This window comes from Cygnus atratus, chromosome 1 (assembly GCF_013377495.2).
Source record: "Cygnus atratus isolate AKBS03 ecotype Queensland, Australia chromosome 1, CAtr_DNAZoo_HiC_assembly, whole genome shotgun sequence".
Lineage (NCBI taxonomy): Eukaryota > Metazoa > Chordata > Aves > Anseriformes > Anatidae > Cygnus > Cygnus atratus.
In genome coordinates this window covers 102,681,079-102,700,768 of record NC_066362.1, presented here as the reverse complement: position 1 = coordinate 102,700,768, position 19,690 = coordinate 102,681,079, and the positions used below count along the sequence as shown (strand labels likewise).

General features: G+C 42.2%; 1 protein-coding gene across 1 annotated transcript in view; it reads right to left on the bottom strand.

Moving 5' to 3' along the window:
* Positions 1–6,436: 6,436 nt before the first annotated feature.
* Positions 6,437–19,690, bottom strand: part of LOC118247630 (alpha-2-macroglobulin-like protein 1) — a 30,048-nt gene continuing 16,794 nt past the window's right edge. Inside the window, exons 25-37 of the mRNA XM_035545761.2 lie at positions 19,163–19,339; positions 18,220–18,301; positions 17,966–18,122; positions 16,263–16,337; positions 15,763–15,916; positions 12,987–13,171; positions 12,357–12,572; positions 11,808–11,929; positions 10,582–10,672; positions 9,817–9,885; positions 9,411–9,513; positions 8,228–8,269; positions 6,437–7,806 (exon numbers count right to left, since the gene is read on the bottom strand). Of these exons, the coding sequence (XP_035401654.1) occupies positions 7,799–7,806; positions 8,228–8,269; positions 9,411–9,513; positions 9,817–9,885; positions 10,582–10,672; positions 11,808–11,929; positions 12,357–12,572; positions 12,987–13,171; positions 15,763–15,916; positions 16,263–16,337; positions 17,966–18,122; positions 18,220–18,301; positions 19,163–19,339 (1,481 nt within the window). The 3' untranslated portion in view covers positions 6,437–7,798. The remainder of the gene's footprint in view (positions 7,807–8,227; positions 8,270–9,410; positions 9,514–9,816; positions 9,886–10,581; positions 10,673–11,807; positions 11,930–12,356; positions 12,573–12,986; positions 13,172–15,762; positions 15,917–16,262; positions 16,338–17,965; positions 18,123–18,219; positions 18,302–19,162; positions 19,340–19,690) is intronic.

The window sequence follows — 19,690 nt, the reverse complement described above, 5'->3', positions numbered from 1 at the left end:
CGGGATGGATCAGAGATGAACAGACATGACAAAATGAAGAGAAGAGTAAACTAAGCTGCTAATTATGTAAGAAGCTTCTGGTCAGTGTGCTGATCTGAACAAGTTTTGCACCTGATCACCAGCCTGTACTATATTCTTAATAAACTATTTCAGTTATTTCCTGTGTGATTATGCTCTGTTGTGTGTGTGTATGTGACACACTAATAAACTTACAAGTCTTTTAGCCTGCAAGTAGGGTGAATGGTTTGAGAGCCAAAAACCCAAGAGAGGGCTACAAAGGAAAGCTTTTCTGACCACCGATCCTTAGAAACAAGATCAGGCTATTCATGCTATGTTTATGTGAGTGTCTTTAAAGTACTGTCTCCTTTCTGTATTAAACTTTGTGTGCATGCCTGTTGTGAATTTGCACACCACTCTGCTACTGGGGGTAATTCAAACATGTATGATGCTCCCATTCATTGGCCCAGGAAGAAACGAAGCCTCTGGGTCTTTCAATCCACCAGATTCAGCTACACTTAATACTTTTTAGGGATGGCAGGTGCACCTGGCCAATATCTACAGTCCATTCTCCTTGTTCTATTCCCACAACTAAGCATGATAGTAGGGATTTTAGAGAATATATCTACCTGTTCCCTTTGGTGTCTTTATAGATTGGTTTTCCATTAGTTTGTCTACATGCATTATGAAACTGTCAATATTGTCTGCTCCTACAACTCCCATAGCTGCACGTTCTTATAGTGTAAAGTACTTTGTTTTAAACTGAGCACCTACCAGTTTTAGCATATGCCCCCAGTTCGATCATGGACAGAACTGAAGAAAGCAGTTTCTTTGCTGAAGAACATTTTTTTCTTAATTTTATCCGCTGCCTTCATTATTTTTGTAAATCTCGATTCCCCCATCTGCTCACCAAATTGTGCTCATCACATGATAGAATCTCAGCCTTTCTAGTATCCTCATAAAGCACTTGTTCCATCTTTCAGTTTTTCTCACTGAGGCTCACGCTACACTTCATGAAACTGGCTGGTAAGAACTGGCTGGAAACCTGTCTAGCACTATGCCTAAATATAATCCAGGATTCATTTCATCGGTAGCATCGCCTTCTCACATTTTAGGTGGCGACCTTCCCCACCCCGAGCTTCTCAGCAAGCTACGACATCCCAACCTATTTCAGCAAAAGAATTTTGCTGGAGAATCATCTTGCAGAGCAAGCTATGGGGTGATGGTGACACTTAGTGGCCCTACAGGAGAAGTGCACCTCCTGGTTCACGGTTTTTTAAAGCTATTAGAAAGACGGTGGTTGCAAAGGAACTTTGTATAAAGGTAAGTAAACAGCACTGCTTAGCATAAGGATGAGTCTGCATACTGTACTGTACAGAATCATACAGCACAAACATACAAATGGGCATCTAGCCTATGTATCCGTATTTGCCTTCTTTCCCTTATCCATACTCATTTACTCACTTCAGTCTGCAAGTATTCACTGCAGTCTGCAATCAACTTCAGATAGTGATTTATCCACCTCCTCAAAGAACTGTTGTACTCCACACTCTGCTGTAGTGGCTAAAATAACAGCATTATTCCACCTACCTAGTTTGGCTCTGGTTCCAATTTGTGGGAGCTTGCAGTGTCTCCAAGACTACTCTCAAGAGGATATTTGAGTAGATTGGTGAGTCCTCTAGCCATATGGCAGTACTTCCACATCATACAGGAAATGAGAGGAAAGCTAGGTTTACTAGGCATTCCAGTGCCGTAACTATTATGAAAACTTGCTGACCATCATTACTGGATATGAGAATCAAAGTGTACACAACTGTACCTAATAATGTCTTCTTATAAAACATGGCTTACATGCAGGAGTCACAGAGTGTCTGGACAGTCAGTTTACTGCAAGCACTTTTCACCTACCTCAACTCTTTTAGGATGAGTTTCTAAGATGATAAAGGACTCATTGATCCTTCTTCCTATATAGGGCTGTTGGTGTGAGTCAGGAAGAGAGTTTGAGAGCTCCAGATAAAACTGCCTTCCTGCAAGATGTGGCCTGGATGTCAGTTTCCACAACATTCACTTTTGGAAAAATGCAAGTAGGTTTCTGAGAAGGAAGAGGTAGTTATTTTGTCTACTCATTACAAACAGGCTTCCTGCAGCTTGTATGAGAGGCCCAGCTGGGTGAGATAGCACTGCTTCTTTTCTCCACTTAGCCAAACTCACAACCTTTCCATCCCTATTTCTTCCAGCTGGCAGTCTTGTCTGATAAGCCTCAAAGACAAATATATTCCCACCTCGTACCTCTTGCAAGCTGCCCAGATCTCCGTTGGTATACATGCCTTCCTGCACATAGACCAGCCCATCCACACCCTCATAATGTCACTGGAACTCTTCATCAACTTCCTGCTAGCCCTGGCAAGTCTGGCCCAACACCATCTCCAGAACGAAGGTGGTCAGATGATCCTACCCATGTCAGGGTGTAACTGCCATTTTGTCCTCTCTCTGAGCAGAGACTCAGTGGGCTGTTCTAGCTTCTGTCCTCTTACCTCTCCAGCTTTGCATTTTTAATAAGTCTTTATATAGTATCATCTCTACCTTCCTTACCCTATATACCCTATATTTTATTTCCTGTTTAACCGATCCTAGTGTGAATCTGCACTTCCTACCATGACAAAGGTTCTCCATGTTCGTGAGCTGAGATAGTACAGAGGCCACAACCACAAATACCCTCATCTTTGTTTCCCATCCCTCAAGACAAAAACATCAACAACAAAACAGGCCAATGCATGCCAAATCACCTTTCTGCTCCCTGCAGTGATTGGGATGTTGGAAAACATAAAGGGAAGATCGGAATGCTTTGTCTATGTCTAAGGAGCCAACACCAAGGGGCAGTTACCTGCCATACCCTGAAGGCAGGCTTCACCTCTCCTCTGCCTTTAAATTGTGAATTACATATGAAAGGAAAAGCAGATCAACAAGCAAAGGCTGATACATACCAATATACTTCCAGATGTTACTGGGCTTGGCCATCAAGACTGTATGAATTTCATTGTTTATCAACATATCATCCCACTTAAATTGCATGACCCTCTAGTTAGAGTGGGAATAGGCCCACTATGAGACATCATCTGTGAAACTGTACAACACATGAAGTCACAGGTTGTGACTTTTCTCAGGAAAGGAGCTTCTGAATGTCAAAGGTAAGCCACATTCCAGGGCCTTTACCCTTAAAGTAAATCAAACCAGGTTAACAAAGAAAATCCAGGCATACTTAAAACTTTTTATCTACTGATGAAAGCTTAAAAAATATTCATCTATTGGATATGTTGGTTTTACCTGTGGGTTGATATCTTGACGGATGTTTTGGCCTTACCTGTAGGTTGATACACCTTGACGCCATTATTTGAGTTTAGTAGAAAAGTAACTAACGGAGTAAGATTTAAAAAATAGCAAGTCATTGTATGCGAGTCTAAAAGTATGCTTACCTTGCACAGAGACAGTACAAATCATGAGATGGACCCATGTAGTCTCACACAGTTCTCAGTGGTAGCTACTTAAAAAGCTTGTCATTGCCCTGCAGTTACACGAGAAAAATCTAGGCCATTGCGCACCTCAAAAGGAAGGAGAAAATCTTGGAATAAACTTTAGAATCTATATACTGTACAACATTTCCTAATAACAAGCCTTACCACTCCAAACTACAGCTCTGCAGCTTTGTATTTCTTTGCTGTTGTGGGGGCTAAAATCAGAATACGAAAGGCAGATTCAAAGCACATTGCTCTATCTCCAAACTGGCGCATGTTAGTTGAGTGTATACTAACATGCATGTATCCAGGGAATAAGGCATGTGCTTCCAAGAAGAGTTTGCCAAGTGAGTGAGCAAGAGGGAGATGTGGTGACCAGGAAGTCCCAAGCGCTAAAGAGACATTGAATATTCTCCTTTATGGAGAATGGAGGGTTGTTTTCTGACAGAGCTCAGTGTTTTCGGTTTTACAGCTGTGCAAGAAGCTCAACTTCTAGTAGGTATCCAGATACCTACTGAATATTCTATCAAGATTAGAGACAAAGTGTTTTCTAAGCATACATAGGTGTTCAAAGTATCAGGATACAGAAGACCATAACATCCACGTGTCCTGTGTCCTAACTCCTCTTTATTAGGGCGTATTTCAGAGAAAATAAACTCTGTGAAAACGTTCTGTGAAAGCCTAGTGATTTCTTCTGACCCACCAGAAGCAGTACAGTCTTTCAACCCTATTTGCACAATACTGGCAGATAACCACAAAAGTCCAAGTAAGCCACACTCACCAAACCTTTATGAATGCTTCAACACATCCCTGTCTCTTCAGCATGCCAACTATCTTCTTCATGTATAGATTTTAAGTATGCTATTTATTTTTGATAAGAGCTTCCTAACAAGGTCAGAATCCATTGAGGGCCATCTCACATGCTTACAGTTCTCCTTTTTAAGGGGCCTATTTCTCACTCCTTTTAAGAGCTTTTCTTTGCAGAAAAATCCCTTGGTAGCTGAGATGCTACTTACCAGATTTCCTGTTAGCTGTATTCTGTTCAGGCCTTTTTTATTTTTATTTTTTTTTTCAGTCTGAAGCAGCAAAACTTTATAGGAAGTATAGGAAGTTTCTCAACTGCCTCCAGGCCATCTGGGCAACCAAATTGTGAAAGCTGCTGTGGTGAGGTGATGGGAGGAAGTCTCCTGGCCATCTGCCAGTTATTCATACCCCACTTTCATTTACACATACCAAAAGTTCCTTTCTGGCACTGAAAGGTGTTTCTAATGGATATCACCTAGAATAGGGAGCACCTATTCTACACTTAGCAGAACTAAGCAAGCTTCAGGTCACTCAACAACCGCACAGACTAGCCACTTACCACAGTCCCTAATGTTTGCTCTGAGAGGCAAAGACTTCACTGACAGCTACTGTACACTCCTATCTTAAGGAAGCTTGCTGCACAGCAGCTCTTTTCAAACCCTCTGTTTTGCCAACTTCCTCAGCCCCTCATGTGCAGCTGAACAACACCAATCTGATATGAAACCACAGCCCGGAAACATCTTTTTGTACTCATGTTTCATGCACTTCATTTCCTTACTTAGCTACTCCACCCAAATGCAAGGTGGCAAGACTTTTTATTAGGAGAGGAATCTTGGTAGGCTTGTTTCTACTCAGATCTAATTTCATGGTTGTCACATGGCAGAAGCTGAAAAATAGACCCTTGACATGTGTCTATTCAGGGGCAGGAGATCCTGGCACATGTGCACACCAAGTGCATTGTGTTACAATCTTCTATTTTTATTTATAAATTTCCTATCTGAAGTTCAACCAGGTAAAAGCACCTTCCTACCTAATCTTCTTCTGTGCAGCCCAAATATCCAAAGTAGGAAACCTGCCAGGAAGGCAACTGAGAGCCTGTGGTGCCCACTTTGCTCCCTTGTCTTTCCCCATCCAGTGGCAAAGGAGCACCATTTGACTCCCAGGATGTCTTGGGAAGGATCAGTGTTAGAGGAATGCTGCTCAGAGGCCCCATCCAGTTCGTTCATTTTTTTGATCCATTGAACTCAGCCCTGTCTTCTTTTTGTATCAGTTGCCAACAGAATTACTTTCTCAAGTTTTCTGCCTCACACCAAATGTTTGTGGAATTTATATTTTCATTTGTTTTTCTTGTCCCTACCAGACAATAAAATTCAGAACAATAACAAGTAGGGGAGGAAGGACTGGCTCTGCCTGCTTTATGGGCAGATATTCTGAGTGGGCGGAGAAAAAATAGATTTACTGTCCAAGCAGTGATGTTGTGGTGATTTTACTTCTCAGGGCAGCTAAACTCCACCATAACTGCTCTCTCACTCCCCTTCCTCAGAAGAAGAGGGGGAGAAGAAAATATTATGGAAAGAAGCCAGATCCAGCAAGACCCAGCACGGTAGTTCACAAAAAGAGTGAACTTCCCCAAACAACTCTGGTCTCATGACTTGCTTCACTTTATATTTCCCTGAAATGTGAAAACTGAAACCAATGCTATGGAAAGTGGGAGGCATAGTCATGTAAATTAGAGTTCCAACATGGGGAGATGACAATCTTCAAAGAAAACAGGAAGGGCCATACACTTTTATGTGACTGGCCCTGCATTTAAAAAAAAAAAAAAAAAAAAGAGAAAGAGAGAGAGGGAAAAGGAAAACAGATCCATAAATCACTCCTAGAGAGACAGTCATTTCAGATTGTTTATAGAAAAAGATCAACATTGAGTAGTGGTGCACAATACAAGAGATGATAGTAAAGAAGGTGTAGTTAACGCTAAATATATCGTTCAATGCATGGGTATGCAAAAAGGCAAGCAAAAAAAAGGGAACCACTACAATTCAGGGGGAGATATGACAATGAAAAGGACACCAACTACACTATGCATGGAATTGTTCTGTGCTCATGCCTCTTCACCTTCCTTATTCAGGACCCATTCAGGAATCTGGGGACAGATACAGTTCTGCTCATTCACCAGTATTTGCCACGGGGTCTTAATTGTGATCTTGATCCCATCCTGCAGTACTACCATTGTCCTGGTACTACAAGCTGGTGACATGCAACAGTTTTTTTTACACAAGTATTAGTCTACCCTATATCCATAGTATATGCATATAGTCTGCTAGCTTTCTGAGGTTGTTTTAGCTAGCTGCTTGATCCCCTTTTGCAACACAGGTGTGTAGGGGAAGCTGTAAGGACATCAGTACTGCATTTCCATGTACTAGAAGGTGAAACAGACATATTCTGTGGGCAATCATGGACAGTACAGTGCATTGTAATGTCTATTAGTATCTTCTGTTTGTATGAAACATCTACAACAGCTTTAGCTTTACAAGTCCTGCGTGCAAGCAGAGTCCATCACTGCCCCATATTGCTGTATCTTTTTATGGCAGGAAACTGAATCTCAAAAAGGACATTACTAATGTTTGTTTCTGAAAAAAGAGGAGGCACAGGCCATAAAAAGAGCTCCATGAACACATATATATTTAGCTCTTCTTTTGTATGGCATATCAGACCAGTTTTCAAAGCAGTTGGCATTGAAAAAAAATCCTGGAGCCCTTGGAATGGAATTCGGATCTGAAGGTGAGATCTGCAGGGTCATGCCCTTATGGAATTCCTAAAATACTCCAGCTTGACATAAGAACTAGAGACAAACAAGTGTCTACACAACACATAGAGAATTTGGAGAGTATTAGTGTGGCCTAATGGCCTCCCTTCATAGGACATTGTCTGGAGAACTGGTAAAGTAGTTCTCCTTTGGCTTCCCCTTGCCTGTTCTTACTCTTCAGCTGTGACAGAAAGATGGTTCAGAGGGCCATGTAGCAACCCCAGATCATGGTTAAAAAATATTTTTTTTGCTTGGAATTTGATTGCAAACACACTGTTGTGTTAACTCACTTGAGAAGGTATCCCAGAGATGGGACTCAGGAAGGAGAGGAATGCTTAAGCTAATATGACAACCAAAAGAAAGATATGTAATCATGACCTAAGAAATGTTTCTCTCTTTTTTTCAGACATTGAACTCTGTGCAGATTTCATCAACTATCAAGTCACTGCATTCTTTTCAAGTTCCATATACTTTATTTCACTTGAACCCAAACTACTGCATGTCAAGTCATGTTTCAGATAGAAACTAAGGGCATCAAAAGAAATAGGGTGCATCCAACAGAACACAAGTGTGTACAGCAGAGTACACAGAGTAGAGCCAGAGCAATGAAGTTTTCCTTATGGAAATGGGAAACTCAGATTGCTAGTTCCAGAGCCATGGAGTTCTTGTAGGAATCCATCTAGACATCTGCAGAAAGAAAACAAGAGAAGGCACAGTGCATAACAAATTTTTAGGAACAAGTCAAAGGGCCAAGAGGTCATTGGGAATGAATTGCAACATCTTTTTGTCAATGACATAGGCATTTCCAGTTGCATTCAGATTTGGGATACTGTGAGGACTGTACATTTGAGGGATATATGGAAATGGAATAAAAATGGATCCTTTAAACTCTCTATGATATGTTCAAATCCTGGTCTACACTGAGATCATACCTGGACTAGAAACAGTGCCCATAACTAATACAGTAGATTTCAATTCAACGTGCAGTCCATCCAGCAGTTGATGGAACTAAATACAGAGCAGAGGTGGGCTGCTTTGCTTGCTTACAGCCAGATTTCTGTTCCAACTATTTCAGCTGTTCCTGTCTTGAAAGCCTATTAACACTAACCTGAACTGCAAGGTGAATTGTATTCTCTTGCTGTGCAGTCATCTGTAGGAACAAAAAAAGAATGTATGGTGAGCTGCAGAACTACATGGTAAGATAATGCCAAGCTTCTTTTTCTTTAACACAGCCATCCCACTACCTTCATTTTTGAGGCTGTGAATATAGGAAGAGAAAAATGTCTAGAATTTTCCTTGACATGTGTCCACTCCAGCTATAAAAGGTACTATTACACAGTGTGATGCCTTCTAATAGACGGATGTTTTTTTAAACAGAGAACTTTTCAGTAGGTTTTCCTGGAAGCCTCATTTTTTACTGATGAATAGTATTTTCTTGTCATATAAGAATTTTTAAAGTGTTTGTATAAAGCACAGAAATTCTGGTAGAGGATGGCATAGCAAAGAGAGACCATATCAGGTGACAGTATTTAGCTCTGTAAAGGCTGGATTAAGAATTCTCCTCCTCTTGACATCGTGTGGAATGGGGAGCAAAAATGGAATTCAGTATACAACATGTAGACCTACAGTGCAGCTTTCTAAATCTCCAGTGGTACCTTCTGCATTTTGCTCTCAAATTCTTTTTTAATAATTCTTATTGTTATGTCTGCTGTTTTGCCTCATACTGGCCATGGAATAATCAGAGAGAGGCTCACAATAACTCCAAGATTTTTGTGTGCTAATAGTTCATTTAGAGCTTTAAAGGATAAGAAATTATTTTCCTAATATCTTCTCAGACATGACAGCACCCAGTGGGTAGTAGGATCATTACACTGTATCTGAAAAGCATAGAAATAAATTCTGCCTTATGATGGATCAGGGTGGCAGTATATAATACTGATTTTAAACAAATGCCTAAATATTTTCAAGAAAGCTAAGAAGCAGGAGAAGATCCGGTAAATTGATAAAGAAGCTTTCTTTCTGCAGAGACCTAGCCTGAAGTTAGAGCAAGTCAAAGAACACAGTAACTTTGAATACATGTACACCAAAAGATAACAACAGTGTCCAGCAGTCTCATCCCAAGAAATGTACAGGGACAGAAAAGTGAATGATTCTGCAACTTGAATGTAGAAGTTCTGTACAGAGGAAACCCAAGCTTGGAGCTGCAGGAATAAGTGCACCAACTAAGGGTTATGAAGGACATGAGTGGAGGGTAAGATAGTGACCCTTAGCCTATGCCACTGAAATCTCACCTGGCTTATAGTAGTCATAGACATGCACTGTTGCTGGTTTCAGGTTCTGTACTTCAGTATCTTGTTCCACTGAGATGTTAAGCTTCAGAGAAGTCTTATCCAGCTAGAGGGAAGAACAGAAAGGAGCAGAAATGTACTGACCATCTCAAAGTCATCTGCATCCTGACTTTATCCCCTCTGCATCAGATTTTTTTCTTCACCTTTACATGTTCTCCCCCCCTCTTCCTCTTTTGCCAAAATTTTGACTTGCTTGACCAGCCTAGAGATTTGTATTTCTGATCTCTAAAAGTCCCAACACAAAACACTGCTGTTGCTACTATGAGAGACCCAACACAAAGTTCTGCTGTTGCAGTATCACTACTTGAATCCTACTTGAATGAGCAGATCGCTGTGGTCTTCCTCTTACCTCTTCCAAGTAGATTGTGACTTTGTCTGTTTTTATCTCTGTCTTTTTCACAAAGAGTACCTTCTCCAGCTATGTTGGAAGACAAGAGATGAGCTTGGTTAGCATCAGCTCATTGGACTTGCCTGTTAGTTCACACATACTTTGGTACTTGTCAGAGTACCACTAATTATGGCACTTAGCCTAGATAAGGGAAGGCCTGCATTCCCTAACTATAACGGCATTGATATTTGCTGAGAGCACACAGAGCCTTAGAAAAGATTTTCTCAGATTTGGAAAGAATGTCCTTGAGCTGTGATCCTACTTTCAGTACTTGTAGAAAAGATAAAGCCATTTAATAGGAAAATATGATGGATCTTTTAGCTATTTCCTGGAACACTGAAGCATGTCATTAAACAACTCAATGGTATTTAACAATTATGGAGTATCCCTACAAATAAAATAGCACTGGCAACCGAGAGGAATTTCAGTGCATCCCAAATGGTTCTAACTAGGTGTTTTTCAGCTCCTTTCTAACTTCTTCCCTCATACGTGACCTTCACTACTGGACATGACAAAACTGCACAATCAGTTTGATAAGTAGAAAGTTACCTTGTGAAATAGCTCACTATATCTGCACTTGGTTCATCTAGTTAACTTGTATTAAGATAACCTCATAGTAGCTACCATATTCCAGCAGTTCTTTAGAGGTTTGGATATTTCTGGCTGAGCTACATCTGGAAAGTAGATCATCTTATCTTCAGAGGGGGACAGAGGAAAAAGTCTTACCGCTTTCACAGACCTCTTCATAGCAATGAACCCTGACAGCATCTCCACCTCCACCAGGGCCATGTTACTGGTCCCACGGTCCCCGGTGTAACTGAAGAAAGGTAGGAGAGAAGCACATGAGATGCGGAAGGCATCACAGCATTTCCAGTGATGGACTACGGTCCAAATTCTGGTATGCTCTACAGTGATGTGAAAGCACAGAAGCTTGCCTAGCTAATAGGAGAAATGAAAAAGCCCTATGCCCCACCTACTTGCTCAATATGGAGACAGATTGTGCAGCAAATGTATGATGCTTAATATTCACACTGCCCTGTACAAAAATGGAAGTTATCTGTGACGTTACAGATTTTGAGTGGACTGGTCTCATTTTCTTGCTTTCCCAGTGCTCTGGGAGCTGCTGCGCTGACTGAAATGGTTGCTGTGGTTATGTAAGCCACTGCCAATGTGTTTCCCTTGCTTCCCCAGGCCTTAGCTCTCACTTCATGATCTTCTTGTGATACCAGTGTATAGTTAACTTTTGTTTTGTGTGGAAGAGATAAAATATGTACTTTGAGGAAAGGACGAGATTACCCAGGCCTTGGAGATGTCTACGGGATGATTAACTGAGGAAATGCTAATCAGCAAGAACGTTATGTTGACATTCTTGAGGGAAGCATCCTGATGTATTCCCTTAAATGTGTCACCAGTCAATGTAATGTGAATAGTTGGCTGAAAAACAAAGATTAGGAGTATTCTAATGTGAACTATCAATGAACTACCCTCATTGTAATAGTAAAAATCATGTCCCTAGGCTGGGAGACACCACCTCAACAAGGGACCCTTCCTCTCTGAGGATATGTAGAATGATTCTGTCATACCAGCAGTTTGCTAAGTATGTAACTAATAGGAGGCTAGGGGATTGTACAAACATGTAAATGTATTGATAAGAGATTGTATAAAGAGTGGCTTGAAAAATCCTTAGGGGTGCCAGCTTTGTGGGAAACCACCTGGTACCCAGTCTTGCGCAATTCTGAAATAAACAATATCTCGACGCAGCGTGTGGATTGGCTCATTGCACACCGGGAACGAATACAAACATTTTGTCATTTCAACACTTGGAGTCTATAGAGAATAAGAGTCTGCCTGGTGTTTGTTGCCACAGACAGGAGGTATTTAGGTGGTTTTGGTCATACTGCTGGGGCTTCCACTTCTTTCTGCTGAAGGAAGAGCTTTAAGGAATCACATACCTGACAGAAATGTGGATGTCAAGCTGTTTCCTGACACCATCACACTCTCTTGGTACTGTTTGCACATCCAGGACAAAGGCCTCTTCTGTTTTTGGTGGTAGGGTGTTATAGTAGAGAGTACTCTGGTGGAGGAGAAAACATGTCTGTGAAGTGCCCCACAGCTTCCCTGTAGAAGACAAAGGCCTATCTGTGCTTCCAGCTTTTAACAAATCAATAACCAGCAACTAACACAGCTGGCTACAGCTGTGCTTTCTGTTTAGATAAGCTGTGTTCAGCACATAGGGTCTGATACATCTGCCAAATATAACCCCCAGCTTGGAGGCTCAGTTATCTGTAACCCAAGGCCCCATTCAGTACAACACTGTCTCATTTTTACTGAAAAAATTAAGTTGTGAGAAAGCACATTAGCTAGAATCCTGCCCATAAGGAGAAAGAAGCCAAGCTTCTTCAAGTTCTCAGAACTTAAGGCAATAGTACCTACTTAGAACCAAACCTCACTTAAAGAGTCAGTGGAAAAACTTAACAGCTCTGTTCATTCTGTACGCTCACCTGTACATACACACAGCCACTGCCAGTCGCTTGTACTGTGTACGTCCCTGGGACTGCAAGAAGAGATGCCTGATGCAGGACCAACTTGTTGTTTCTGTGCACGTGGAACTCTAATGGAGAAGCCTCCTTTCCTTTCACTGTCACATTTACATTTCTCATTTCATGAGGAAACAGGGCTGCATACTGAGCCAGTGCCTGCAGGCTAACAACTGTGTCCTGAAGACAGAAAGAAAGTCACTTTGGTATGAAGCAATGCAGTACAAGATCCATCACACTAATCCAGGCACTACATGGAGAACCACACACCTCATGGCCCTGCATCACGCTGTGATGCGACTGGGGTATGTGCCACTAAGCGCACAGGTAGCAAGATGACTTCTGTTAGTTGGCAAGGGTGGCTTCAGAACCTTAGGACTGGCAGTCACAGACTTAGGTGATCCCAATTATACCACAGAAAAGAAGGGCTTCCCCACAGCACTCCCCTTCCCAAACAGGGCTCATGTGTGCCTCTCTGCAAAGGATGGATCTGGAGTGACATGCACATGTGAGACACATGCACATGCAAGACACATGCACATCACTCCAGGTACAGTATCTCTCCTTCCCCCGTAACCTTCCCCAGCTTGTTACCTGTGTGGAAGCAAATCCCCCACGGGCATTTCTTTGTTCAGTGAGCCAGTGCACAAGCTTGCTCACTGTGTTTTCATTGACTGCCAAGTCTGGGTTGGAGACATGAGCCAAAAGGATGTAGGCTACTATCTCAATCATAGAAGAAGAAGATTCTTCACTACTGGAATCTGATGTCAGATGCTCTGCTGTTGCAGGGAGAAACACGTGGAAGAGCAAAACATTAGATCCCTATGAGCATTAGCTCATCCTGTGCCAGTAGCCCTGGAGGACTGGCAGCTTTCTTTACAACATCAGAAATGCCTGCAGCTTTCTGGACCACCTCAGTGTCCAGAAGCCAATCCTTCCTGCGTTTTTTTTTGTGCTCTGAAAGGCCATCTAGCTACATTAGACTGCATTTCTTCCTTTGAAAGCACAGGAGATCTAGGTTGCATATATGGCCCCAAATCCTCATCAGTTCTTCTAAGAAACTGTTCCTCTGGAACTGATTGATTCTCAACACAGGCTTTTTGTTTAAAGTGCCATCCTGGTCTTATTGAGCTCTGTGTATATTGAAAGCTATGTCCTGTTAGTGGTGACAATGACGAACCACGTCCAATTCCCCTCATCCCAACCTAGGATGAGGGAGCCATACTGGTTTTCACTCTGCACCCATGAACTGCTTTCTCAGTGATGTGCTGTGAGGGGGGTGGATTCTGGGCAGTGACTAGTTCATTAAGGTCATTAAGTGCTGTAGAATGCATAACTTGACTCTGAGAGCCTGAGGGCATTTTTGGTCTGGCATGAAGACACAACTATTTCTTGCCTTAGAACCTAGTTTTACACTCTTGTAGAAGTCCCCAATGCAAATTATTCCCATCCTACAGTATTTTTGCTGTTTCTGCACTTACCTGGGATAATCTAACAGGGTTCTTCATGTTGAGAAGCTCTAGGACTTACCTACAGTCAGTTGCATCTATTGTACAATAATTGGTCACTCCTTGAGGGAGAATTGCTGGCAGGCAACTGGAGGAGCAAGACTACCCAACTGATTTTGTTGCATCCTACCTATACGGTGGATATGCTGGGACAATTTGAGATACTAGTGGGTTTCCACCTATGGTCCAAGCCTACAGGTGCTGAATGCACTTGAGTCAGGTTGAAAGCTTTGCTGTAGTGTTGGTAGAGGGTATCTAAAATTCAGATAAGAGTTTTGATTAATTGTGCCACTGTAGAAATCTTCTGCAAATATGTGGAAACCTGAAGTACTAAGTCTATTTTCAAAACAAATCTTCACTTTTGAAAAAAAGAATCACAAAAATCAGTTGTTTGCATAAAACCAGCATAAAGACTTTAGAACTTAGCTTAGGGACTTTAAAGATTTGTATTACTTCATCATGCTTACCACAGTGGAAAGTTTTCACGACGCATTTTTGATTTGTTACTTCCAAGGTGACATAAGCAGAACAATTTTTTCGTTAAGTGGTAGAAAGCCTCTGGGAGATACAGCCATAGACAGCCTATAGATTAACCTTGATTCTTTAAAAAGCACCAAATTTCTCTTCAAGATCCAACTGTAATCCTGTTAGTGAAGATAACAGAATCCCAGACACCTCGCCATGGAAGACACCTCACCTCTCCAGCCAACAGAAGGTAGTCCTCTCAGGCGGGGATTCTCCAGCAGACAAACTCGCTGCTGCTGGTAGCTGCCCTCACATCCTCAGACTCAGCAGGCAGGACACAGACACATTTAGACAAGTATAACAAACACTTTCCCTCACTTACAACTCCATTGCTCTTGGCATGTCATTGCTAGCTATTATCAGTGAAAGCAAGAACCAAAGAAAACTATTGTTTGACCCATAGGCAATTTGTAGCGTTCCATGCCTTAAGTTCTCAAGGGGATATTTTCCAAAGTGCTCAGTAAGTTAGAAGCATCAGACTGACTGAATATCAGTGAGGATGTGCTCCAGTCACTCATTCCACATGTACCTTTTCAGTAGTAGCTCTAGTGTGTGCAATTCTACTCCTTCCAGTTCTCACACCTGCCACCCTATTAAACCACCTCGGCAGCTTGAATGGATATGCAGTGAACTACACTGGTAGCTGGTGTGGCTGAAAAATACTGTCTTCTTTTTTCTTCTGTTATTTTTCAGTTCTCAGTGTAGTTCACCATACTGCCATATGAACAGATATGGGGAAGAACTTAATTAACCCAAGTCAGGTACTGCTGTTACCAGCTGTATCACCATATGCTTAGGTGATTTCAAACCCTACCTGGAATCTTCATTCAGGATAGAAGTCCAGTTGTTTGCAAGTTAAAGAGACAAAAGGAAGAACTGAACTAAAGATTCATAAACCCAAGATCCCTGAGCTGAGTAGAGCAGCAATGTGGAAACTGTCAAAAGGCTTGAATGTCTTGACCAGCAGCTGAATAGACACAGTAAGGCAAGTTGCCTCTGTGAGGTCTCTTGTGTTGTGTATGCATTGCTGAGGAATGATGGGGCAAGATTTGAAGCCAACTCTTCCTAAAGTGAAGTGAGACTTTGACCCCACAAATTAAATATAGATCGCATCTGTTCCTTTTGACCAGAAATTTTCTCTTGGGTCCAAGAAATTGTCTCCAGAATTCTCTCCTAAATACTAGAGACCTTTCACAGCTTCAATAAATTATCATCTTCTGACACAAAAGCCAATGTGAGAAAAGTTAAATTTCCCAATCCACTATAATTAAATCCTACCAATATCAGGTCTTAAACACACTCTCTTGAACCCATTCTTCTATAAGGCAACAGCCTACCAGTTTCCTTCTCTAGCTTATCCAGGAGCTGTTGTCTCATCTCCATATCCTTGGTCAATGTGAAGACATAAGCCATCAAGGCCTTGACATAAAGGTTGGTCTCATCAATTGCTATATTCTTGAGGCAATGCAAGGCATTATCCAGCATTGTGTCCTGAGAAAGGAATCCAAACACAGTAAATTTCCTTTGGGACTTTTTGTTGTGAAATAGTATCAACAACACTGAAGTATCCCATCCTTCCTGCAAGCCCTGCATCATTTTCAGAGACAATTGTCCCCCCTAAGATTATCTGGGAATGGCAAATGTTCTGCTTGCTGCAATTCAGGCCATACACATTCCCCATGGTAAAAATTTCCTTTTGAGCTGATCATGTGCCAAGGTGGGGCATGACAGAGCCTTTCACCAACTCAGTCTGAGTACTCCCTGAACCCACAGACCTTGTGAGAAATGATGGGTGGAGCATGCTCCCAAACCCTACAAGAGTTCAAATGTAACTTACATTCTTCTCCAGGTGGAGCTCCACAAGTGCAGCAGTGATATAGGCTGTTAATGAGAGTGTATCATCCACACCACCCTGCGAGTCACACAGACAGACATCAGAAAGGGACAAAACCAAACACTGCTTGCCTACGAGCATTGTGTGGAATGTTATTGTTTAACCACTGAAACTGCCTATGGATAGCATATTTGCCAGAGTGTAGTAGCATGCTTCTGGAAATTCTTGATGCAGGAAGTGAAAAAAATCACTCCTGGCTCATTTCCTGAACATTGCAAAAGTCTGGTCCTGAGAACAGCCTCAGAGCCATGCAGCATAGGCATGCAGTCTAGGCATACCTTCTCATAGAAGGGAATGAAACAAAGTGTTCATAGCATCATAGAATGGTTTGGGTTGGAAGAGATCTTAAATATCACCTAATTCCAACCCCCTTGCCACAGGCAAGAATACCTTCCACTAGATCAAGTTGCCCAAAGCCCCATCCAACCTGGTCTTGAACACCTCCAGGGATGGGGCGTCCACAACCTCTCTGGGCAACCTGTTCCAGTGCCTCACCACCCTCATAGTGGGGAGCTATTTATTTTATAATGTATGTTACAAATGGACACTAGAGAAAAGGTTTTATGATGCAGGATTTGTATACAAGAAGCAATGCAAGTTTACATGCAAATCAGTTGACTGTGAGAGGCCACAGGTTAACATGGGTAAACAGGCATTCAAGTGTCTCCTTCCCCATCAGAGGACATGCATTCTCAGGGAAGTTTTGCCTACATCCTCAGACATGAGACAAGACTGCATCATAAATGAGGGGGGAAATTTGGGCTGAGATGCTGTGAAGCATTGTTCACACTGACAGCAAAATCTTCAAAGTGCAATAGGAGGGCACTTTGTTGTGCCCCAAAAGAAGTGTTCAGACAGAAAGCCCATGTTAAGAAATGAATGAAAGTCAGACAAGGATGAACGGTCTACGTGTACACTCTGGTTTTATTTTGTACTGCATTAAATTTTTACGAAACAAAAAAGTGTAACCCCTTGCTTTGCTAAAATATCAGCTTGTTTTCTTTCATAAATTTGCCTTGTATTTAGTAAGGGTGATTTTGCAATATGATCAGTCTGGATTATTCATACGTTTACAAAAAACAAGAACCCAGGTACTGCCAGAGTGCATGCAGATGTTTAGTACCTGAGCACCAGGGCATGTTCATTGTGCATTTCCAGCTACAGTGCAGGGACCAGTTTTTGGAGTGCCAGGCTCCAGGAGAATTTACAGTCAGTGTACAGTGCAGGGACAATTGTGTCTTCAGATAATCCCATATAAGAGCACAAAGTCAGGCCTATCTGGACAATCTTTACTGTGGGTCATAAGGCATGAGAAGAGGGATAATCTGGCCAAAGTATTCTAGACAAGCACTAGAGGATACAAATATTTCTCCCTGTGCCTCTAATGTGCCTTGGCACAATCAGCCATGGTGCCATTTGGCTAGAGTAAAAATGAAGAAAACCCAGCAAAGACTAAAACCTCATGTTGAGGAAATGCATGGTGTTTTAGGCCATGCTTCTTCATTCTGCTCTGGGAAGCTGTCTTGGCTGTGCTAAGCCATGAGGAGATTGCTTTGTGCTACTGTGCACAGCAGAAGAGCCTAGGGAATGAGCCTGTCCCTATATTATGTTCCTCCCAATACTATTTACATGGCTATTGGCCATACCTTCAAGTCATTATTGAAGAGCTTCCCCACACTCTGGAAGCATCCACTGGGCAGCTGGTGCTTCCGCAGCCAAAGCACAGCATCCTGCACATGATCCTTATTGATGTAAATGTGAGAGCTGGCCTGCCCAAAGGACCTGGCCACAAAGGCTGTCAGCCTGTGGACAGAGCACAGAGTAATCCTATGTCACAGCCAGGAGCAGAAACAGTAAGGGCAATAGGTTTGGGATGACAGCACCAACTCTGGTCACTCACCACGTGTTGCCCTGCATGTCTGCCTTCCCAAAGGCACTGTAGGAACCATCGTCATGTTTGTAGAGCAGCTGACGCTGGTAACCTGTGAAGACAGGTGCAAGGGCACAACTCTCAGTGTGAAGGCATGTAGCATCTCAAACTTTACCCTTGCTGAAGGAAGTATGTTTTACAGTAAGAGACTTCACCAGTTCCTACAGAGACATTGAATCAAACCTACTACACCGCAACACCCTGTGCATCCCATGGCACCAGTTACCAGTTATCAGTTACCATTGCCCCTCTGCTAATACCATTCTCTTGTGTAAGTTCCCATCTCCCAAACATCTGTCCTAATTTATGGTACAGGAAAGAAAGGGAGATGAAGGGAGTAAACTTCCTATCCATGGGAGGCTGCTGAGCATTCAGTGTAGCAGGTTAAGAGGACTGCCAAGCTGGAATGTGATGTGCATTGCAAAATGAGACACAGATAGTAGCACTGCATTAAATTTGGATTGTACTGGACAGAGCTGACACACCACCATAATAAATGTCCTAAACCAAAAGGAAACACTAAGTTACTAAACTCCTATCTATCCCCTATGGCCACTCTTTATTCCAATTAAGCAGCTGATGCCCTCTTTCTACAAGGAAAATGTCTCTGTCTGCCTCAGACTGATAAAAGAACAAAACACGGGCATCACGTTATAATGCAAATCATTAATTACCCACTCCATTCTCAGAAAAACACGCTTAATACCTCAATAATAGCCAGAGATAGAAGTCTTGTTTCTTCAGAAGGATGCTTTACCTTTCTTGAAACAATTTCCTATACTGTGCAGTATCTTTCTTTGGCATAGCTCTGGCAGTGCTTCCTCTCCTGCTGTGAACCCAATAAACCAATGCCCCACACTCCTGATTTATAATACCTTCTTTTTGCAGAAGGAGAAGGAAGGACAATGTTTACCAGTTCTCAGGAAATACAATGCTATATCTTCAATTTCTGGGTCCAATTGTTTAGTCTTCTGCAAGTACTGGAGTATGAAGATGTTTGGTGCAAACTGAACCATGTTCTGTTCACCACAGCCAAAGGGCATCTCAAGCAGCTGACCTAAATTCTGAAGTGCTGGGCCCATGATATCCCCTAAAGTTTGAGGTGGAGGAGATAGAGAAAGAAAAGCACAGGCATTCAGCAATATGAAATGAGGGAACTCCCGCCTTCTCCAAACTCTACTGGAATCCTGGAAAAGAGCCAGCTCCTCATTAAACAAGCAATTCATATCACACTCAGATTTCTTCAAATCCTTCCTGGATTGCTCCAGCACAGCAAGGGAAGACTGCATCATTCTGGAAGGAGGCAGTCAGAGACATCAGAGGAGATACCCCGTGTCTTCTGCTCCAGCCACCTAGGGATCACCCAAGATCATTCCATATTGAGAGGAATTACTGCTGAAAAATTTACTTGATACACATTCTTGAGGCTAGCATTACACCC